This window comes from Carassius auratus, chromosome 14 (genome assembly GCF_003368295.1).
Source record: "Carassius auratus strain Wakin chromosome 14, ASM336829v1, whole genome shotgun sequence".
In the NCBI taxonomy this organism is placed as follows: domain Eukaryota; kingdom Metazoa; phylum Chordata; class Actinopteri; order Cypriniformes; family Cyprinidae; genus Carassius; species Carassius auratus.
This window is the reverse complement of record NC_039256.1, coordinates 26,162,244-26,180,812: the sequence shown is the minus strand read 5'-3', so window position 1 is coordinate 26,180,812 and position 18,569 is coordinate 26,162,244. Positions and strand designations below refer to the sequence as shown.

Genomic DNA, 18,569 nt, shown 5'->3' with positions numbered 1-18,569 from the left:
TTCCATTCTAATACATGGTTTCCAGAATAAATATTAGTGGTAATTGTTTAAAACTATAACAAGAAATGTCCTTGAGCAGCAAACCAGCATATTAGAATAATTTCTGTAGGATCATGTGACACTGAAGACTGGAGTAATGTTGCTATTAACATCAAAGGATTAAACTGCATTTTAAAATGTATGCAAACAGAAAACAGCTACATAACAGTATTTAATTTTTTATTAGAAATGTAATAATTATTTGCCTAGGATTAATAGTATTTTAAATGGTTAGTCCACTCAAAAATGAATATTAGCTTATATAAAGTGAGTCTGAGTGAAAGTGAAAGTGACATAAAGCCAAGTATGGTGACCTATACTCTGGTATATTGTGCTCTGCATTTAACCCACCCAAAGTGCACAAACACAGTTGTGAACACACACACACACACACACACTGTGAACACACACCCGGAGCTTGGGGAATATTAGCCCGACCTCATATGTCATCCGCCCGGAGCTGCTCCCGTGTACAGCAGTGAGCGCAAGCTAGATTAAGGGTATTATTAGGTTTTTAATATGGCATAGTTTCACTAAAGAAGGACTTTGTATAATATGCTTTGTTCACCCCCGTGTGAGACATTTTTTTTTAATGGATGGGCTTTTTATTTAACTTCTTTTGGACTGATGCATGCAACACCCGCTGAGTGGCAATAAACAGCTTGAAAGATTAAAGACAACTTTTTATATAACTCCGACTGGATTTGTCTGAAAGAAGAAAGTCATATACACCTAGGATGACTTGAGGGGGCTAATTTTCATTTTACGGCACACTAACCCTTTAAGTTGTTTTTTTTTTAATCATCTAGATTTTTAGGGTTAGCTTGTTTGTGACCGCTAGTGCTTATCACCTGTATGTTCATCAACTACATTGTATTCTGTGAAGATTTTTTCATTAATGATATGCTGTGCTTCCTTCTCTGACAAATGTCTGGGGGTGCTTCTCCATTTTTCTAAATGGCCATCAGAAGTATGCAGCCTTGCATGAGGAAGAGCGATATCAGAAAGAGAAACAGAGGTGAGGCCTCTGATAATTAAACACAGAATGCTCAGTCTAGATGAAGGCATAATGAGGAGGATGTGCGGCTGTCTTCCACTGTGTAATTCTGTCTGAATAATGATATGCAACATGATAAGAGAGCAAGGTCAGCAGGAAAGAGGATATCTGTGTGATCCACTAACCGAGGGAAGATGGGGGAGCAGTCGGACCTCATGATTTACACGAGTGAACTCAATCCCACAACCCAATAATAATGTGCTGTACTGTATACAGCTCAACAGTCGGGTTTCTGAAGTAAAAATCTCAATCCAAATCTCCACAGTGAGACTGATATTAAACAATGCATAAACCTTTCCAGAAAGACCACCTATGAGCTCTAAGCTTATGAAGACGGTGGTATATGTTTCTGTAGATTGCATAAGCCAGTGATTTAAACTTCACTGAAAACAATTGCTTATCTGCTGAATTAATTACAGATGAGGTATTGCGCTACCCACAATTCTGTAGCGAGATTCACCAATCAGAAGTTGTTGTTTCCATGGCAATGAGAACTGCAAACCCCACAAAATATTTTTTGTATCTATATTAGTTACATAGCTACTTATCTTGTTAGTTATTAATAGATGTTGTAATGTAAGAGCAAAAAATATGTATTCCAATAAGGAAACACATTAAAAAGTTCATTAATCACGCACCCTTATGTCATTACAAATCTGAATGGAGCATTTTTTTTTTAGAAATGTCTCAGTGTTTTTTCTTCCATACAATGGAAGTCAATGGTCACCAACACGGTTTGTTTTCCAACATTGAGAAGAAATAAATACATACAAGTTTGGAATGACATGAAGGTGAGTAATTGATGACAAATCTCTTTAAAACAAAACATGATTCAACAGTGGAACAAGTATTAAATTATCCCTAATTAAAAAAAAAAAATATGATATTAAATTCCTGACCAATGCTTATAAGATGAAAACTATTTTCATGTTTAACCTCTAAAACGCAGATGCTAAAATTCAGTCTAAATAAGTTAAAAATAAATATAAAAAACTAAAATCAACCATTGTTAACACTTTATTTTAAGGTGTCCTTGTTGCACATTACATGCACTTACTATTATAACAACACTTAATTATGCATATTTATATGCAAATAACCCTAAACCCTAACCCTATAGTAAGTACATGTATTTAATTAATATTACTGTACAATAAACACTGTAACAAAGACACCTTAAAATAAAGTGCAACCCAATCATTTTAAATGCTACAATCTGAATTTGCACAACATTATAATGTACAGCAAGAAAATTTATATTTATTTTGAGATTTGCTTTTTTGCTTATTTTGACAAAGGCAATCTAAATGTAACAATAGAATATTAATATGTAAAGAACTATAACTGGATGACAAGCAATATGGTACTCATATAAACGTATTTTGCATCACTATTAAAGATACATTATTGCATCCTTTTTCCGATTTTCAAAATCGAATCAACTGAGCTAGTTGGTTTACTTTACATTTTTTGATTTTCTGAAGTGCCTGTGGAGAAAAGTATTGAGAAATATATTTTTAGAATCCAGACCACAAATGTATTCAGTTTCATTTAACTTCTAAGACAATGATTAGTTTACACAGAGTTTGTGGCTGGTTTCTTGCAGCATTAATGCTTTCATCCAAAACACAAACTGAGCTATTAGAAATGATCAAATCTGCAAACAAAATGAAAAAAGATAAAAAAAAAAAATGGGTGAAAGATTAAAGTACCAGATTGAAAGTTGGTTGCAGGCTGCGCTTCAGAGGACGCTCTGAGGGCTGGGTAAGCGAGCAGTGACCACATGACGATGGCAAACCAATCAACGACAGTAGACATAAACATGAGACAAGAGAATGAGCCGTGAAGGAACAGATGCAGCTGAGGTTAGAGAGAGAGCTGGGTAATAAGCTTGTAGGACAACAAAGAGAGCTGTGAGGATGTAAAGACAATCAAGCAGTGTTTAAAAAGAATGACAGCATGATTCAAGAGGGAGTCAAATAAAGCCAACATATGATAAAGCCTCGGGCAGACCAGGTGACTGCAAGAAGCAGAGGAGGATTTTTGGATAAAGTCCCCAAATCTGTGCACTGTAAATAAACCTTGGTAAAAATGTTACACGAAAAGACTTGGGAGACTGGGAAAAAAATGATACATTATGAAAGAGAAACTGTCTGCAGTACACTCTTGGGTGGGAGGCTGCTAACTAGTGGAGGTTTCTGTGGGAATGAATTGCTTGTTTTTTCCTTTCTTATCATTTGTCTCTCCTGCACCTGCACTGCAGACACTGTCTGTAACCCATCACTGAGCCCAGGTCTCCATACATTACATAGAAGACAAAGAGCTCGCCTGCAGACACACACACACACACACACACCCTCCTGCGGGGATCTGAATTAGTTAATACACTCCTGAATCTCACATTGAAGGTGTGTGGAAAGTGAGTTATAAATACACACACTTTCATCTGACACTTGTAAAGCTTACTGAAAATGGCACACTGGCTAAAACTAAGGCTGCTGGTCACTTAGTTTACTCCAGGGGGACTGTTCCTGTAAAAAGTTGCCTTGGATAAAACCACATGCTAAAATGGCTACTTACTTACTAAAATGGCCCAGTATGACATGAGATTTGATGAATTACTAGCCACATATTACAAAAAGATCTAACTCTAGTTTCCATTGAAATAGTGTGGTGATGTAGCTTACTACATAACACTGTGCATCGCTGTTATGTGAACTTGAAAACAAATGTGAACAAATGTGAATAATGAATGGTATTGGAATTTAATAATAATGAAAAAATAAATGATTCACTCACTCGTTATTCATTTTAACATTCATTCAAGTGCCTTGAGTTTGCAAGTCATTCTTTGATTAAGTTTGATTTGTGCCAAATGTGACTGAATGGTCAGAAGTTATTTCTAATAACAAATTCAATTAATAGCAATGTCTATGTTATATGATATTTGTAAAGAAATTTATTTTAGATGGATGAATAAAATAAAGCATTTTTAACAAATGAATATGTCGCTTAATTATCAATATGTTGCCATATTGGCTGAAGGCATCATCTTCCGTACTGTGATGTGTGTTTGTTATAATCGTGAGAATTAGTGCTTGTGATGTCATTGTAATGGGATCGTCTCAGTAACTCACCATGGCCGCAGCATTCTGGCTGGCTTGGTGCTGCGCCGCCTTTATCCGGGCCTGTAAGTGAGCTGGAGGGTGAAAGTACTTGCATTTGTCACGGGTGCATCGGCCCTTGATGTAATCCATGCAAACAATGACGGAGTTCTCACTGCCGTCCACCATGGCGGCTTCCATCGGGTGAGCATAGCGGCAGTCGTTCTCCCCGCGTGTGCAGTTGCCCCGCTGGAATTCTCGACACACCTGAGAGCAGAACAGCAGAGATTTACTATCACCCATTAGTCACGCTGACAGTCATTACAATTCTTATCTTGACACAATAACATTACAAACTAGATTCTTACATTTGGTAAGAAGTGTGTGAGCCTTGCTCAATTCTACATTGAATGTATGGTTGCCAGGATGTTTCTATTAGGGATATAGATTCTTTAAATATGTTGCTTTGTAGTTGCTAGGGTGTTTGTTAGGTGTTCGCTCATTGGCCCAGGTCGAAATACGCCCAGTCTCAAGTCTACATCATATTCTGGCGTATATTTTTGACTCATCCAATAGAAATCTATAGGGTTTTTGGTAAGACTTTATAATAACTACAGTATATGAATGATCATATATTAATGTCTAAATTAAATATCAAAACTTATCTTAACTATGACATGAATCATATAAATTCATGTGTGAATAACAACTGCCTTGACTATATGTTAGTTCATATTTGTTAAAGTATTCAAGTAACACTTTACACATGAATTCATAAGACTCGTGTTGTAGTTAAGATTAGTTCTTGATTAATACATGCCATAACTCATCAACAATTTGTATTAAAAAAATATTTTATTTAGGTATATGATTATTAATGTACTGTTATTTTGAAGTGTTACCGAATTGGTTCACCGTTTGCGCTTGTTTTATCGCCAAACATGGTCTAACTATGGTCTGAAGTCTGATGACTAAAAGCGGGAATACACGTCATGACTTTCAAGCAGATTTTTGCCCTGATTGACAGTCTGGACGAGTCAGCGCTAGATGCCAAAAGTCAGACCCCGGATTGCAGATTTTGGGCAGTCAGATGACTGACAAAATTGCATGAAGTGCATGAAGATTTCTTTTAGCTTCAGACAATGATTCCATAGTCTAAGGATATCAAACACATTTGGGACATGAAGGGGTCATGAACTTAGAAATCAAAATTCCCTTGATCTTTTAATATATTAGAGGTCATTGCGCTATAAAAATATTCGTTAAGTTTCAGAAGTCAAAACTTTCCGGTAAGTCTAAAAACAGCTTATACCGAAGCCAGTCTGCCGAAACGACAGGTTTTGGAATGTGTTACTTTATTATGTAATATTATGGCTGAACACCGCCTACAACACTGCCTGTTTAGCCCCGCCCACTGATTTGTACATGTGGTGTAAATAACGTAACGAGAGAGGTAAACGCAGGTCTATGCAGAAACCAAACGATTAACTTATTTGATGAATTTTATTTTTAATGAAGTTCCAGACCGCATAAGTAAGAACTTGGTCCTTTGTTCCCTTCATTTTACTGTGGATTGGTTTCCAAACAAAGCACAGTTCGATGCAGGATTTTCAGAAATATTGAAACTAAAAGACGATGCTGTGCATCATATATATTGGATCTGACAGTATTGTCTCACCACACAAGTGTGAGTAACTGTTTTCATTATGTGATCTCTATTGCTTTGTCTGTTAAATAGATCATTTGATATGTATTTATGTGTTTTTAACCTAAGACACAGCACATCCATCTAGAAAGGCAAAAAAAGGGACAAAACAAGACAGAAATAGCCTATTACTTCTAAATTATGTTTTTATATATATATATATATATATATATATAATGTATAAATCTTGATAACAATATAAGTTGACCTCAAAGAACAGTTCAAAATAATAAAAAAGGCAGTTCATGACCCCTTCAAGCAATGAGGCACATTTTCCTGCACAAGTTTTTTACGTTCCTTTAGTGTACGATGCCCAGTTTTTCCTCTGTAAACACTAATAATGTGTATGTGAAGCCTAGTGTTTAAAAATGTTTTGCAAAAAGTTGTGTAGTATATTCCAGCCTTTAGAAAAGTGAGTTTAGAAAAGTCTGTAGCACAAAGGGTTTAGAATGAGTTACATGCCGAATACATGTTTAGCAAGATATTACTAGAGACTGTGTTTAACACCTCAAGCTTGTCTGTGCGAACATGCTTCTGCGTTGAATTTCCGTTGCCCATGGCGATGCCGGTGGGGCTCCCCGGGACCAGCACGGGGGCGCTGGGCAGAAGTTCGGGCATGAGACTGATGCCCGGGCTCATGTGGCTCAGGTACGGGCCGAAAGCCATGCTTGGACTGTTGGCCAAGGAATGCGTTACCGGGAACGATGTCTGGATGAGACACACAAAGACAACGACGGATAATGAAGCAACATTTTCAAGTCAAAATGGTGGTGATGTTGTTGGTTAATAATATGGGCTCTCACTATGGGCTGCAGCTGAGTTCCAGGCATCATGAACTGCATCTGCTGGGCCAGCATGGCGGCTGCGGTCTTCTGCTGGATCAGGTTGTTCCTGCCATTTATCTCCAGCTGGGTCTTGAGATGAGGCGGAGGATGCAGGTACTTACAGTTATCACGTGTACAGCGACCCTTAGAGGGGTTGAAGAGGGAGACACAAAGAGAGAGAGAGAGACAGAGAGATGAATTACACTGAATCTCAGCTACTAAAAGATCCAAGAATGCGTGAGAGGACGATAAGGGCTCTGTGATTGAGCGGATAAATTAAACGGGAATCCCTAGACATTCAAGCATACTGATTCCAACTTTCCACTATAATAGAAACATCCAAAACCCTATCTAATGAAAAGAAAACAGCATAATCTCAAGAGTGCTGGAAGGTCTGAATTTCAAACGATCAGAGGAAACGGCAAAAACGACAGCATTGGGACACGGGCGGAAAAATTTTCACTACCTCCAAATGAATTGACAGTGTCTTTTCTTTCTGTCTGTCTGTTCGCATCAACAGTCTGCCTGTCTGTGCGGCTGACAGATTATTAAGCCCTTGTGGCTTTTGTATATGCTCATACTACATATGGATCGGACATATAGTATTATGTTTATCACCCAGCTGTCCGGGTAACAATTTGAATGGCGAGCTGCAGAAACAGTTTAATACACACACCAAACGTTCATGAGCAGGGTCGATTAGCTGCGAGACAAACTCAATGAACCCATGGAGCAACGCCACTTGCTCTGCAATGCGTAAGGTACTGTAATTACCCAGTAGAGAAGGATGTCATTCCATCAGTCCAGCAGTTACATATTTCTGCTGATGGTCTGATGATAAACCGTGTCTATTTCCTTTAACAAACCTTTCTTTTGTTCATCCAGGTCAAGGGAGGATAGAGAGTTTCAATAAGTAAATTCAAAAAATATTAATTACTAAAAAAACATGTCTAATTAGTTGAAATCATGAAACAATTTTACAGAAATGTATCAAAAGTTTAACAAAAATTACTTTTTTAAGGTCCAATGTAATACTTTATTTTTTTAGCGAATTCTGTTTTCCATTCATTTTCTGGATTCCGTTTGAACAATTTCATTCAATTTTAATTATAAAAAGCATCTCTAATTAATGAATCAAACCATAAACTGTGCATCAGTGCCATTCATTCACACAAAAAAGCATTTTTTCATTTTAATATTCACAGATACTAGTCCATATCCAAGACATTTTTTATTTTTATAAATGGATTCTGGGATTCTGCTTGCATTTTCCACCTCACAGAAATCATAGGGCCCTACTAGAGAATGGTCACAATGGTTGGTTAATTGATTAAAATGCAAAAGTAATGCCTGCAGTGCATACTGATATAACTGCTCTGTAAATGTTTTTTTTATTGCAACGTTTTGACCATCAGGTCTTCATCAGGCACGGTGCATTTTTGATTAATCGATTCGCCATCAAACTTTAAAGGTTAGTTCAACCAAAAATGAAAATTCCATCATTAATCCTTTTTTTTTGCACACAAAAAGGATTCTCGTAACTTTGTAAAATTACGGTTGAACCCCTGATGTCACATGGACTATTTAACTGATGTCCTTGCTACATTTCTGTGTGTTGATCGTGGTAATATGGTTGTCTATGGAGGGTCAGAGAACTCACAGATACCATCAAAAATATCTTAATTTGTGTTCCGAAGATGAATGAAAGTCTCATGGGTTTGGAACGACATGAGGGTGAGCAATTAATGACAGAATTTTAATTTTTGGATTAACTATCTCTTTAAAGCTTAAATGATTTAGACTATTTTTAATAGTTAAATAGTTTAAGTACAGGGATAAGTCACTGATGACATCAGCTAAAAAGGAACAGTGACATTTTAGAAATATTTTCATAAAAATGACAAACAAATGATTTTGATAGATTACTCGTACACATTCTTTCTTAAAGGGACAGTGCAGGCAAAAATACAAATTCTATCATCATTTAGTCTTCCTAATGTTTTTCTTTGTGTACATAGAAGACATGACCCGCTTATCTTTTATACTCAATGATAATAGATGGTTAGATGGGGGGTTGGATAATTTTTACTTATGTAATTGCAGCTTTAATGGGTTGTTGGGCTCACAAATCCGAATTGAGCTGCTTATCAAGGAAGGCATGATTCCAACAGAATGGAATCTAAATGGAATCCCAATGCATTCCAAATGGAATTTGCGGAAACACTAAATCCCAATGGTATCTGTGCAATGCTAACAGTTCAGACGGAATGTCAAAGTGCCATTCCATATGACTCAGATCTGTGACTGTCCACCACTCACAGCAATTTAAGCACTTGCCTGTGTCTTCAGCAGCCCCAGGGCAGCTTTTAACAGTGATGAAGTCCAAACAAAATTTGAAGTGAGCGAGTGTGGGGGTGTCTCCTTGCTGACCAGTGTGATGTGGTGCACTCAATGGAGATGAACGTGGGTGTCTGGAGTGTCAGCGTGCAGGGACAGCATGATCAATGTGTGCTGTCGAGGTCTTGGAGATGGTCCACCAACCAACTGCTGCATCATTCAATGAAACTCCCACACATGCAGCTCTATACAACACCTAGTCACACGTAGCCAGACCTTTGACTAAATGGCATAAAGCCTGGTCCACACTGTAGCCGGTGTTCTGTCAATTTGTCCTACTCTGTCAAATTTTGCTACCTCCCATTAAAACAGTGGGTAGTACAATTCGACAACGAAAATTGCTACATGTAAAGTTACGGTTTATTTACATCTACTGTACACCTACCACAACCCCAAACCTACCCTTACAGTAATGCAAATACAGTAATTATGTGTTCTATTCGTGGTTGTAGCTAGAAGGGATAAAGCTACACGAAAACAACAATAAATATTTTTTCTACCAATTAGATTGTGTTTTATTAAAGTGCACACCTACCCCAACCCTAAACCTACCATTACAGTAATGCAGATTGATTAAATATTGTTGTTCAACATGAGAAATAGGATGCAATATTTATGTGCGTATGCGCAGTAAATCCTGGTAGGAAAATCGGAAGGAAAAAATGTCAGGAAACCGGTTTTGGCAAAGAACTGCTTAATAAAGCAGCTTAACATAATCAGAGTTGGAGCGTTTCTCTATAATAAAGTTTACATTTACTGCAAAACACTGTGATAGTGTTTTAAAGTACAACATGACAATAAGCAATGTTCATCTGTCTCCCAGAATGATCCCATCTGAGAATCATGCCAGTGCTCAATGGACCAGTATGCAGCTGAAAATCTCACCTGAAATCTCACTGTGACCAATGTTATGCACTGGATTCACACTGTTTGGTATCTTTTAACTTCAATTTAAAGTCTAATGTCCAAATATGTGAATATTGTATCTACACAAACATTGTTGTTAAATGTATTAAATAATTACTTAATGCATACTAAACTTAGTTTAAATGTAGCAAAATATAGTGGATAGAAAGTAATTTGTACATTTTAAAAGTTTAGGGGTTTTTTTTATTTACATTTTAGTATATATCTTACCAAGTATGTGTAAAAATACAGTAATATCGGTAATATTGTGATAGTTATAGAACTGTTTTCTGGTTTAATATATCTAAAAAATAATAAAATAATTATAATACAGTAATATCGGTAATATAATTATTCCTGTGATGACAAAGCTGATTTTTTTTGTAGTAATTACTTCAGTTTTCAGTAGGGATGCTGCGAAATGAAAAATCTTGGAACGAAAACCTGAAAAAACTGAACAAATTGAAAAACTGGGCCGAAGGCCGAATACCAAACAAATTTTTTTCACCACTGCATAAATTATAGATAGAGCGCCCTCTCGTGGCTGGAGATGGTAATGTTTTCTATTGGTTCATTTCTCTTGGTTCATGTCAAATTAATTTTGATAAATAAGTCGCACCTGACTATAAGTCGCAGGACCAGCCAAACTATGAAAAAAAGTGTGACTTATAGTCCGGAAATACGGTACTAATATTTACCTAACATTAGGGCTGCACGATGTGTCGTTTAAGCATTGATATCGCGGTGTACGAATCCACGATAGTCACATTGCCGGATGTGCGATGCAGGCTGTCTTAGTTGATCTGTTATTCATTAACTGTACAGGCCAGCTGCTCCCCGGCCCTTGACGAATGTGATTCGCGGATTAATTGCACAGCTTAAGCATCATAGAGTGAAAGTTTATCATTTGCATGTGTTTTTAAGTCCTGTCAGTTTAACAAGGCAGAGAGAGAGAGCGCGAGAGAGAGAGAGAGAGAGAGCGCGAGAGACAGAGGGAGAGAGAGAGAGAGAGAGAGAAAGAGAGAGAGAGAGAGAGAGAGAGAGAGAGAGCGAGCAAGCCCCGGCCGCACGCTCACAGACTTCAAACAACACGAGCGCTGTCTTTCTCTCTCGCGCATATTAATCAATTGACACGATGGTGTCGATGTTTAAATCATTTAAAATGAGAATGTAAGTGTGCTCACCCCATTTTTGTTTGTAAGAAAAAACTATATTAGATAAAAAGATAAAATGACAATTCTAACATTTGTGAATGTTGATGGACTTATCTAAAGTTAAATTATTTAGGCAAAAACCCACTGGAAGAACTCAGTGTATCTTTTAATTGACAACAGCAGATTCATAAATGATTCTCAATACAAATTTCGGAAGATGTTTGTTGCCCATATCACATTGTTAAAATAATATATTTTAGTAATATATTTTAGGCACAGAATTACCCAAAACTTTTCTTTTATTCAGATTAGAGCTTGCCAAGTCAAGAAAGTACTTTTGTGGGCAATATGCATCAGACGGTCTACCAACAGATGGCTGTAGAGGTTAATGGGACGGTCGGTGGGTGTGCCATCTGAGGCTGATGCCATACACAACAACACATCGCTACAATTCTTCTTAATAAAACAATCACAGGCACTTGCATGCAGAGATGTCACAGGTATGTGCAACATTGTTAATTGTGTGCCCTGACACTCGTACGACGCTTTCACACACTGACATTGAGCGCAATTGCATCAGCGGCGTGTGTTGTGGGAGTGTGTGGGTAATGAGCAGACCGTCTCAAAGGAGCAGACAGGTGATCCAGCCAAAGCACTCATGAGAAGCAGCCTCACAGCCAAGCTTTAACATTCTGGAAAACAGTAAGAACACGCCTCTCATTTCAATAGTACACAGAGAAACAAACAAACATGGGTCGCCACCGCAGAGAGATGTGGGAAATATGCTGAGGGCTCTGACAGCGTCCCCACGAGCCGAGAAACACAAGAGATAAAAAGCTGTAAGTCATGTTATGTAGGATGGACTAGGTCAGGGATCTCCTTTGCGTAGTCATGGTAACACACCCGGCAACCGAGAGTAAGTTTTGCCTCATACTGTCTCCTCACTACTGATTGGCCAGAGAGGAAGAAAGGGAGAGGGAGGAAGAAAAAGAGAGAAGGCACAAATGAAGAAAGCAGACTGCATATCTGATTAAACTACAATATCCTTCGATTAAAATCAATGAACCTTTTCATGGTGAATCTCCATCTACAAAAAACTAATTCCCCAGAACGGTATTTTTCCTTTACGGATTTTTAAGATTGTACACTAACAATTTTAGTGCCCAAAAACATCATCATGTTTTTCATTAAAAAAATTTAACATCATTTAAAGGCGCACTCCGTCATTTTTGTTATATGGTGGTTTCCTAGTACTTCTAGCAAGAGGAACCACTAAGCAAGTAGCATTTAACTGGTCATGCGATTTCAACATGACGGCCCCCATAAGACAACCCACTCCATGTATAATATAGTCTTAGCCTGCATACAGCACACAACATTGGAAACACTTCAGAATATTCAAAGTTGTCATCTGATTGGTTGAATTCTACAGGATTTTCTGAAGACGTGTGTGTCGCGTTCTTTAACATTCTGCCTGGAAACAGAGGTGCCACGGCGCCAAACCCACTCATGGAAGAGGTAACAATCTAACAACTGTAACAATGAGAGATTATCAGGATCAACCTAACTCTGGATTTACAAAGTATGTGAAATATGTAAAGTTCACAGCATACTCTTTCAAATATGTCCAAGAGTTTTATACACCGCTCTGTTATTGTGGAGACATTTCTACATCCCTAAATATGATGCGGCACAAAACGAAATGTGATTGGTTGCTTTGCCTGTCAGTCATATGGCCTCTTGGGCGGGCCTTAGCCATTCAAAGCAGCCAAGGTTCCCAGACCTTCAAATGTGAGACTATGCAAGACTATGTGTAATAATACTTAGCATTTATTAGACACATAGAGTTTATCTGACACAAGGGTTGTATCATTTAAAATGTTTCATATGCAACTATTCAAAATTCAAACTCATATGCAACTATTCAAAAATTTCTTTTTTTTTTAAAAAGAAATTAATACTTTTTTTTCTTGCATTTACACATTAAATTGATCAAAAGTGACAATATAGACATTTTGTTACAAACTATTATGGTACATCTATTCTGTTATTGCAAAAGGGTTAAAGTATCCTGTTTTCCATGATATGTCCCTATTAAATGTGCTTCCTGGAACAGTGTCTCTCAGTGTCCATTTAGTTGTCCTATTTCCTAAAAATAGCTTTTCAACTCATGTTCATGTGAATTAGACGCCGCCAATGACAGTACCTGCTGATTTAGTTTTTCAGACAGAAGCCTGTGCCAGTCAGTACTACATCAATAACTGAATCACATTTACATAGACCATCTGACTGCCTAAATCATGCATCTCTGATACTTTTTCAAGCTAATCAAACCAGATTAATTGTCAATGAACATCAAAACCGCTGGTGGAAGGAAGTACACAGTAGCAGCCATTAGGGGATGTCGATAAATTAGCAGAGATGTGGAGCTGTGGAGAGGCGCAGAGGAAAGAGATGCCTGGGGGGATGAGATTGGGTCTGGAGATACAGGTTGAAGATATTTTAACATAAAAATAAATCATTGATCATGACTGAAGGGGAATGCACTTAACACTTGAGATATTACACAAGATATACATAAATGTAAAAGGGGTCATCGAATGCAAAATTAACTTTTACATGCAGTTTGTTTATGAATCTTTCAAATTGCCAAATAATTTGCTAGTTAGCGAGTTCCACGGATAAATGTGGCTCAAGTTAACAGTCGCTTTTAAAAGTCAGAGAACTGCTCATCACCCCATGGAAGAGAGGGGCGGGGTGAGCAGTAGCTCATTAGCATTTAAAGGGACATTCACTGAAACGGCTCGCTGTGAACAGAGCTGTTTTTGACAAGGTATAAAGGCTGTTGATTTACACTACCATCCAGAAATTTTAATCAAAGTATGTTATAGACTTTTCACTGAGACCCTACAGAATCATATCAACTTGTGGAAAATGGTCATCCATTTTTTCTTGTAAGTGTTAAGTCTTAATAATGAAAAGATTTGCAACGCAACGAGTAAAAAAGACAATGTAAGTCATTATAATCAGTGATTATTTTCCCTCTGGATGCAACAAATTCCTCTTTTGTAATGGGTTTTATTGGTTTTGTTTCATCAGTGTCTCACACACAGTATTATGGTAAAGGATGTAACATTTCCGTCACACACTTGAGGCATTTGGCAAAACACAACGCACTGGATAGCTGACCAATCAGCGTACACCTTGCTTTTCAGAACGATGAGCTGCGTAAAAATGTACGTGTTTCAGAAAGGCGGGGCACAGAGGAGCAACAACAATGTAAAGTATGTGAAAAATCGTGTGTTTTTTAAACCCTAAACTGCATAAACACTTTGCATTACACCAAATATACAAAATAAATGTTATTTTAAGCCATGTCATATGACCCCTTTAAAATTCAGTTTAGGGGTTGGTTCAGGGTTAGTATTTAGTTATTGCCCAGTTATTCTAATTACTATAAGTAAACAGTATTTACATGCGGAACAGCATTGTAAAATAAAGTGCTACCTATCATATTTTATTCATGTGTTAGAAAACAACAATAATCCAATCAATTTGATTGGAACAGACAAAATACTTTTCCACCCTACTCTTTTTCTTGTTCAAGAACCCTTTTCACTCAGATTTGTCACAATAAAGGAGAAAAGCCTATCAAAATTTCAGTTTCATGCTGACTTTAAGCACACCTCCCCTTAGCACTTCAGCAGGCACCATTAAAACTCCTCAGAGACACACGCATATAAACATCACCAAGGATTTCTCTCGTTTATTTTTCGCTTTATTTGATCTCCCTCCCTCTCCGGCATAACAGCAATCTAACCCTGAGTTTTTAGATAGTGACAGCTTTCTGCATTTACTGCTCTGATAAAAACAATCAAACAATTGGATGGGCAAGTAATCTGCACAGGTCACTGGCGCCCAGTGCTAACAACTGTAACACGGTTCAGAGGGATTACTGTATCCAGTCGGGTGGTGTTGTTGCTAGGCCTCTTGTAGCTTTCTCTCTCACTCCTCCTCCTCCCCAGCTCCCCCACACATGCTGAACACAGCCAAAAATGGCCAAATAATACATTCTAGCTCAATAAAGGAGGAGACAGCTGCACAGAGAAGACCTTGTCTGGCTCTTTAGCTGCCCATAAACACATACACAGAGACATAAACACACAAACACATTTGCTGTGCTCATAGCTCAATACTCAGTGCCACGGTTAATGCTAGCCTGATTGAGCCACAGAGTGCTGCTGGCTGCTGCTTTCTGAGATTAACATGGAGAAATCAGAAAATAAAAGGTACAACAAATATGTGAGCTTATAAATTCATAAATCACAAACAAACATCTTTATATTTATGACAAATCATCCAAAAGTGGAAATTCTGTCGTAATTTAATGTTCAAAATCTCATTTAGAATGAGGGTTTTATTTGAATCTGATTTAAAACTCTGTTCACAATATAATTATTTGTGTCGATTTGTACTGTTTTATTGCTTGAACAGCTTTTATGCTTTTGCAATTTGTGCTTGCTTGTCTGTGCTTGTCTTATGGCGTATGTCTCGTTCTGGACGCTGCCACTTTGCTCGTATGTCTAACTCCTTCTTGTCTAGCTATGCTGTAAATATGAATATAATTGTAATGTATTTATGCCTATTAACAACTGGCCGGGGACTACAGCTGGAAATTAGCCATAGAGGCTAAAGCTGCTCTTTTTATGAAAGGAGACTGTCCACGTTATTATAAACTAATAAACTAAACTAAACTAATATTCATAAAAGAGATGTTATTTGATATTCTGTTACTTTTCATGGAATAACAATGAATGGACACTGAGGACTGCAAGCTCCAAAAGCATATAAAAACATCATAAAATGACTTGTGTGCCATATTTTATATTGCCAAGTTTTTCAGTGCCGTACAATGGATTTATGAAAGAAACATAATTTGAAGTTTTTTAGATCCACTAATCACGTGCAGTTCATTAATTAATCAGTAATTTGAGTTAGATTTTTCAGTGACTTATGAATCAGACTGACGTAGGTCCTACTTACTATTCATCATGGCTGCACTTGATTAAATATTATTACAATTCAAAGTAACTTTTCTATTTGAAAATATTATTTATTCCTGTGATGCAAAGCTGAATTTTTAGTCTCATTGAAGACTTCCGTGTCACATGATCCTTTAGAAATCATTGAAATTAGCTGATTTGCAGCTTAATTAACATTTATCATTATGAATGTTGAAAACAAGTGTGCTACTTAATATTTGCATGATTTTGATGAATAGAAAGTTCAAAAGAACAGCATTTATTTGGCACAGAAATCTTTTGTAACATACTGTGAATGTACGTACAGTAACTTTTGATGCATCTCTGTCAATAATAATAAAAAAAAGACTTACTGACCAACTTTTAATGTTGGTATATATAAAGTCACTTTTTGACACATCAAAGATGCAGTTCCCATTCTTTATAACTGCAAGGAATAAAAAGGTAAATTCCAGTAAATTCTTCATAATTCCTCGTTTTGAGTTCCACAGAAGAATGTCATAAAAGTTGAGTGACATAAGGGCTTAATAGTAATGGATTTTTTTTTTCTTGAGTTAACTGTTCCTGTTCCCTCTAAAATGACTTTATCATTCTTCCAAAGAAAAGCATTGTAGATAACCCCATTGCATTAGCATTAGCATATTTTTTTGGGATATACCATATAACACTACCAGGATTCATTGGTAGTCAATCAACATGCTTTTTTCATTGACATATTCATAAACTTTGACATTTGCTATCCCTAACCTCATCTTGAACATTTGTTGACTGTCCCATAGTGCCTTCACAGTACTATTTATCATAATTGACCAATCCATAACCAAAGGTAGCAGTGTCTTAGGCTGAATCTGACAGAAAAAAACTACATTCTAAAGCTGAGAAAGACCACTGCTCAGCAAAACAGTGATACAGTGTTACTGATATCTGACAAAATGACCAAACACCACGTGTGAATGATGAAATCTGTGGTAAAACATCAAATAATGCTCAAATGGTTAATATATCACAATGCAATAGTGAAACAAACTCAGTGTCTGCATGCACATGCATCCGGATTACCTTGAGTGAGTCGAAACAGGCGATGACGCGGCCGTTCTCCACGTGGCAGGTGCGAGAGGGGTGAGCGAACTTGCATTCGTTGTCCGAACGTGAGCAGGTTCCTCTCTGGAACTCTCTGCACACCTCCAGCGTCAGCCACTTGGTGTCGCGACCCATGGACACATTGACGGCCATGGCGATCCCTCGGCAAGCAGTGGGTGAACGGAGGGCTGGGGTGGGGCAGCCAGGCGTGATGTAGCACAAAAGCTGCAAAATATTAGCACTGGGGCAAGGAGATCCTTAGACTACCAGTCTAGAAGGGGGCATAGTCTGCTGATCAGCCAGTGAGGAAGTATGACGAGAATATGAGATCAGTTTAAAGTCAGGTAGACAGAGTGATGAATCGAGCGTGCTGAGGTGGAGTAGGTCAATGTGACATGCTGCGGTGCATCTTCGGCTGCCGTCCAGGAAAACGAGGCATTAAAAGTAGAGTAGAGCGGCACTTTGTATTTGTCTGCAGTGGTCGCCCCACTGTCTAGACTCACCCACTGGAGCTCTGGTTTTAAAATAGCCTTCTTGCATTGATGTAAAACGGACTTTCTCTAAATTTAGGCTTCCGAAACCCCCTGCCCTGTTGCCATAGACGTAGCAGTCCCTAAAGATACTCGCATGTCTGGATCGCCAGGGATGGAGAGACTGCAAAAGTGAAGACAGAGACACTTTGAACCCCAAAAGGGAAACTAATCGACTGGCGTCCTTGTATTAAAAGGTGAAATGGTGAGCAGGCGGAGCTGGAATTGAGGAACAGGGTGAAATATAACCCAAGCCAAGGCCAAGCGCAAACGCACACGCTCAAGTCAGCGGAGAAGAGAGCGCTCCAAAGCGGACACAGAGAAGGGCTTCTGCAGCATCCAGATGAGGCACTTTATGGTGATGCGAGACTTCTTTCACTTGAATCGCTTTCTCATCCCTCCTGCTCTCCCTGCGTCCCTTTCATTGTGACGTGTCCTCGCGCACTCCAAAGAGAGTCCTTTGCGGCAGGAGACCTGTCTTTGCAAATAGACACAAAAACAAAAGCAACTTGGTTAAAACTTGTCCCATTCGAAACAATTAGAAGCGATAAAACACAAGCGACAAAAGTTCAAAACAATAAATGAAATTCCTAAAGCCACAGCTGTTTAGATTGCAAACCTGTAACTGGGGAATACAGAGGTGAGCGACTAACAGAGACAGGCTGAAATCGCATGGCAGAAAGCGCGAGTGAGAGAGTGCACAAGAGGTGGAGGAGGAGTGCAGACGGGAG

At 38.0% G+C, this 18,569-nt stretch overlaps 1 protein-coding gene across 5 annotated transcripts in view; it reads right to left on the bottom strand.

Moving 5' to 3' along the window:
• The window catches only part of LOC113114153 (muscleblind-like protein 3), a 41,844-nt gene that overhangs the window by 11,567 nt on the left and 11,708 nt on the right, over positions 1-18,569 (bottom strand). For all 5 annotated transcript variants that reach the window (XM_026280939.1, XM_026280942.1, XM_026280938.1 and 2 more), the window contains exons 2-5: positions 17,288-18,312; positions 6,709-6,873; positions 6,413-6,613; positions 4,234-4,467 (exon numbers count right to left, since the gene is read on the bottom strand). In XM_026280939.1, the coding sequence (XP_026136724.1) occupies positions 4,234-4,467; positions 6,413-6,613; positions 6,709-6,873; positions 17,288-17,461 (774 nt within the window). In that variant the 5' untranslated portion in view covers positions 17,462-18,312. The remainder of the gene's footprint in view (positions 1-4,233; positions 4,468-6,412; positions 6,614-6,708; positions 6,874-17,287; positions 18,313-18,569) is intronic.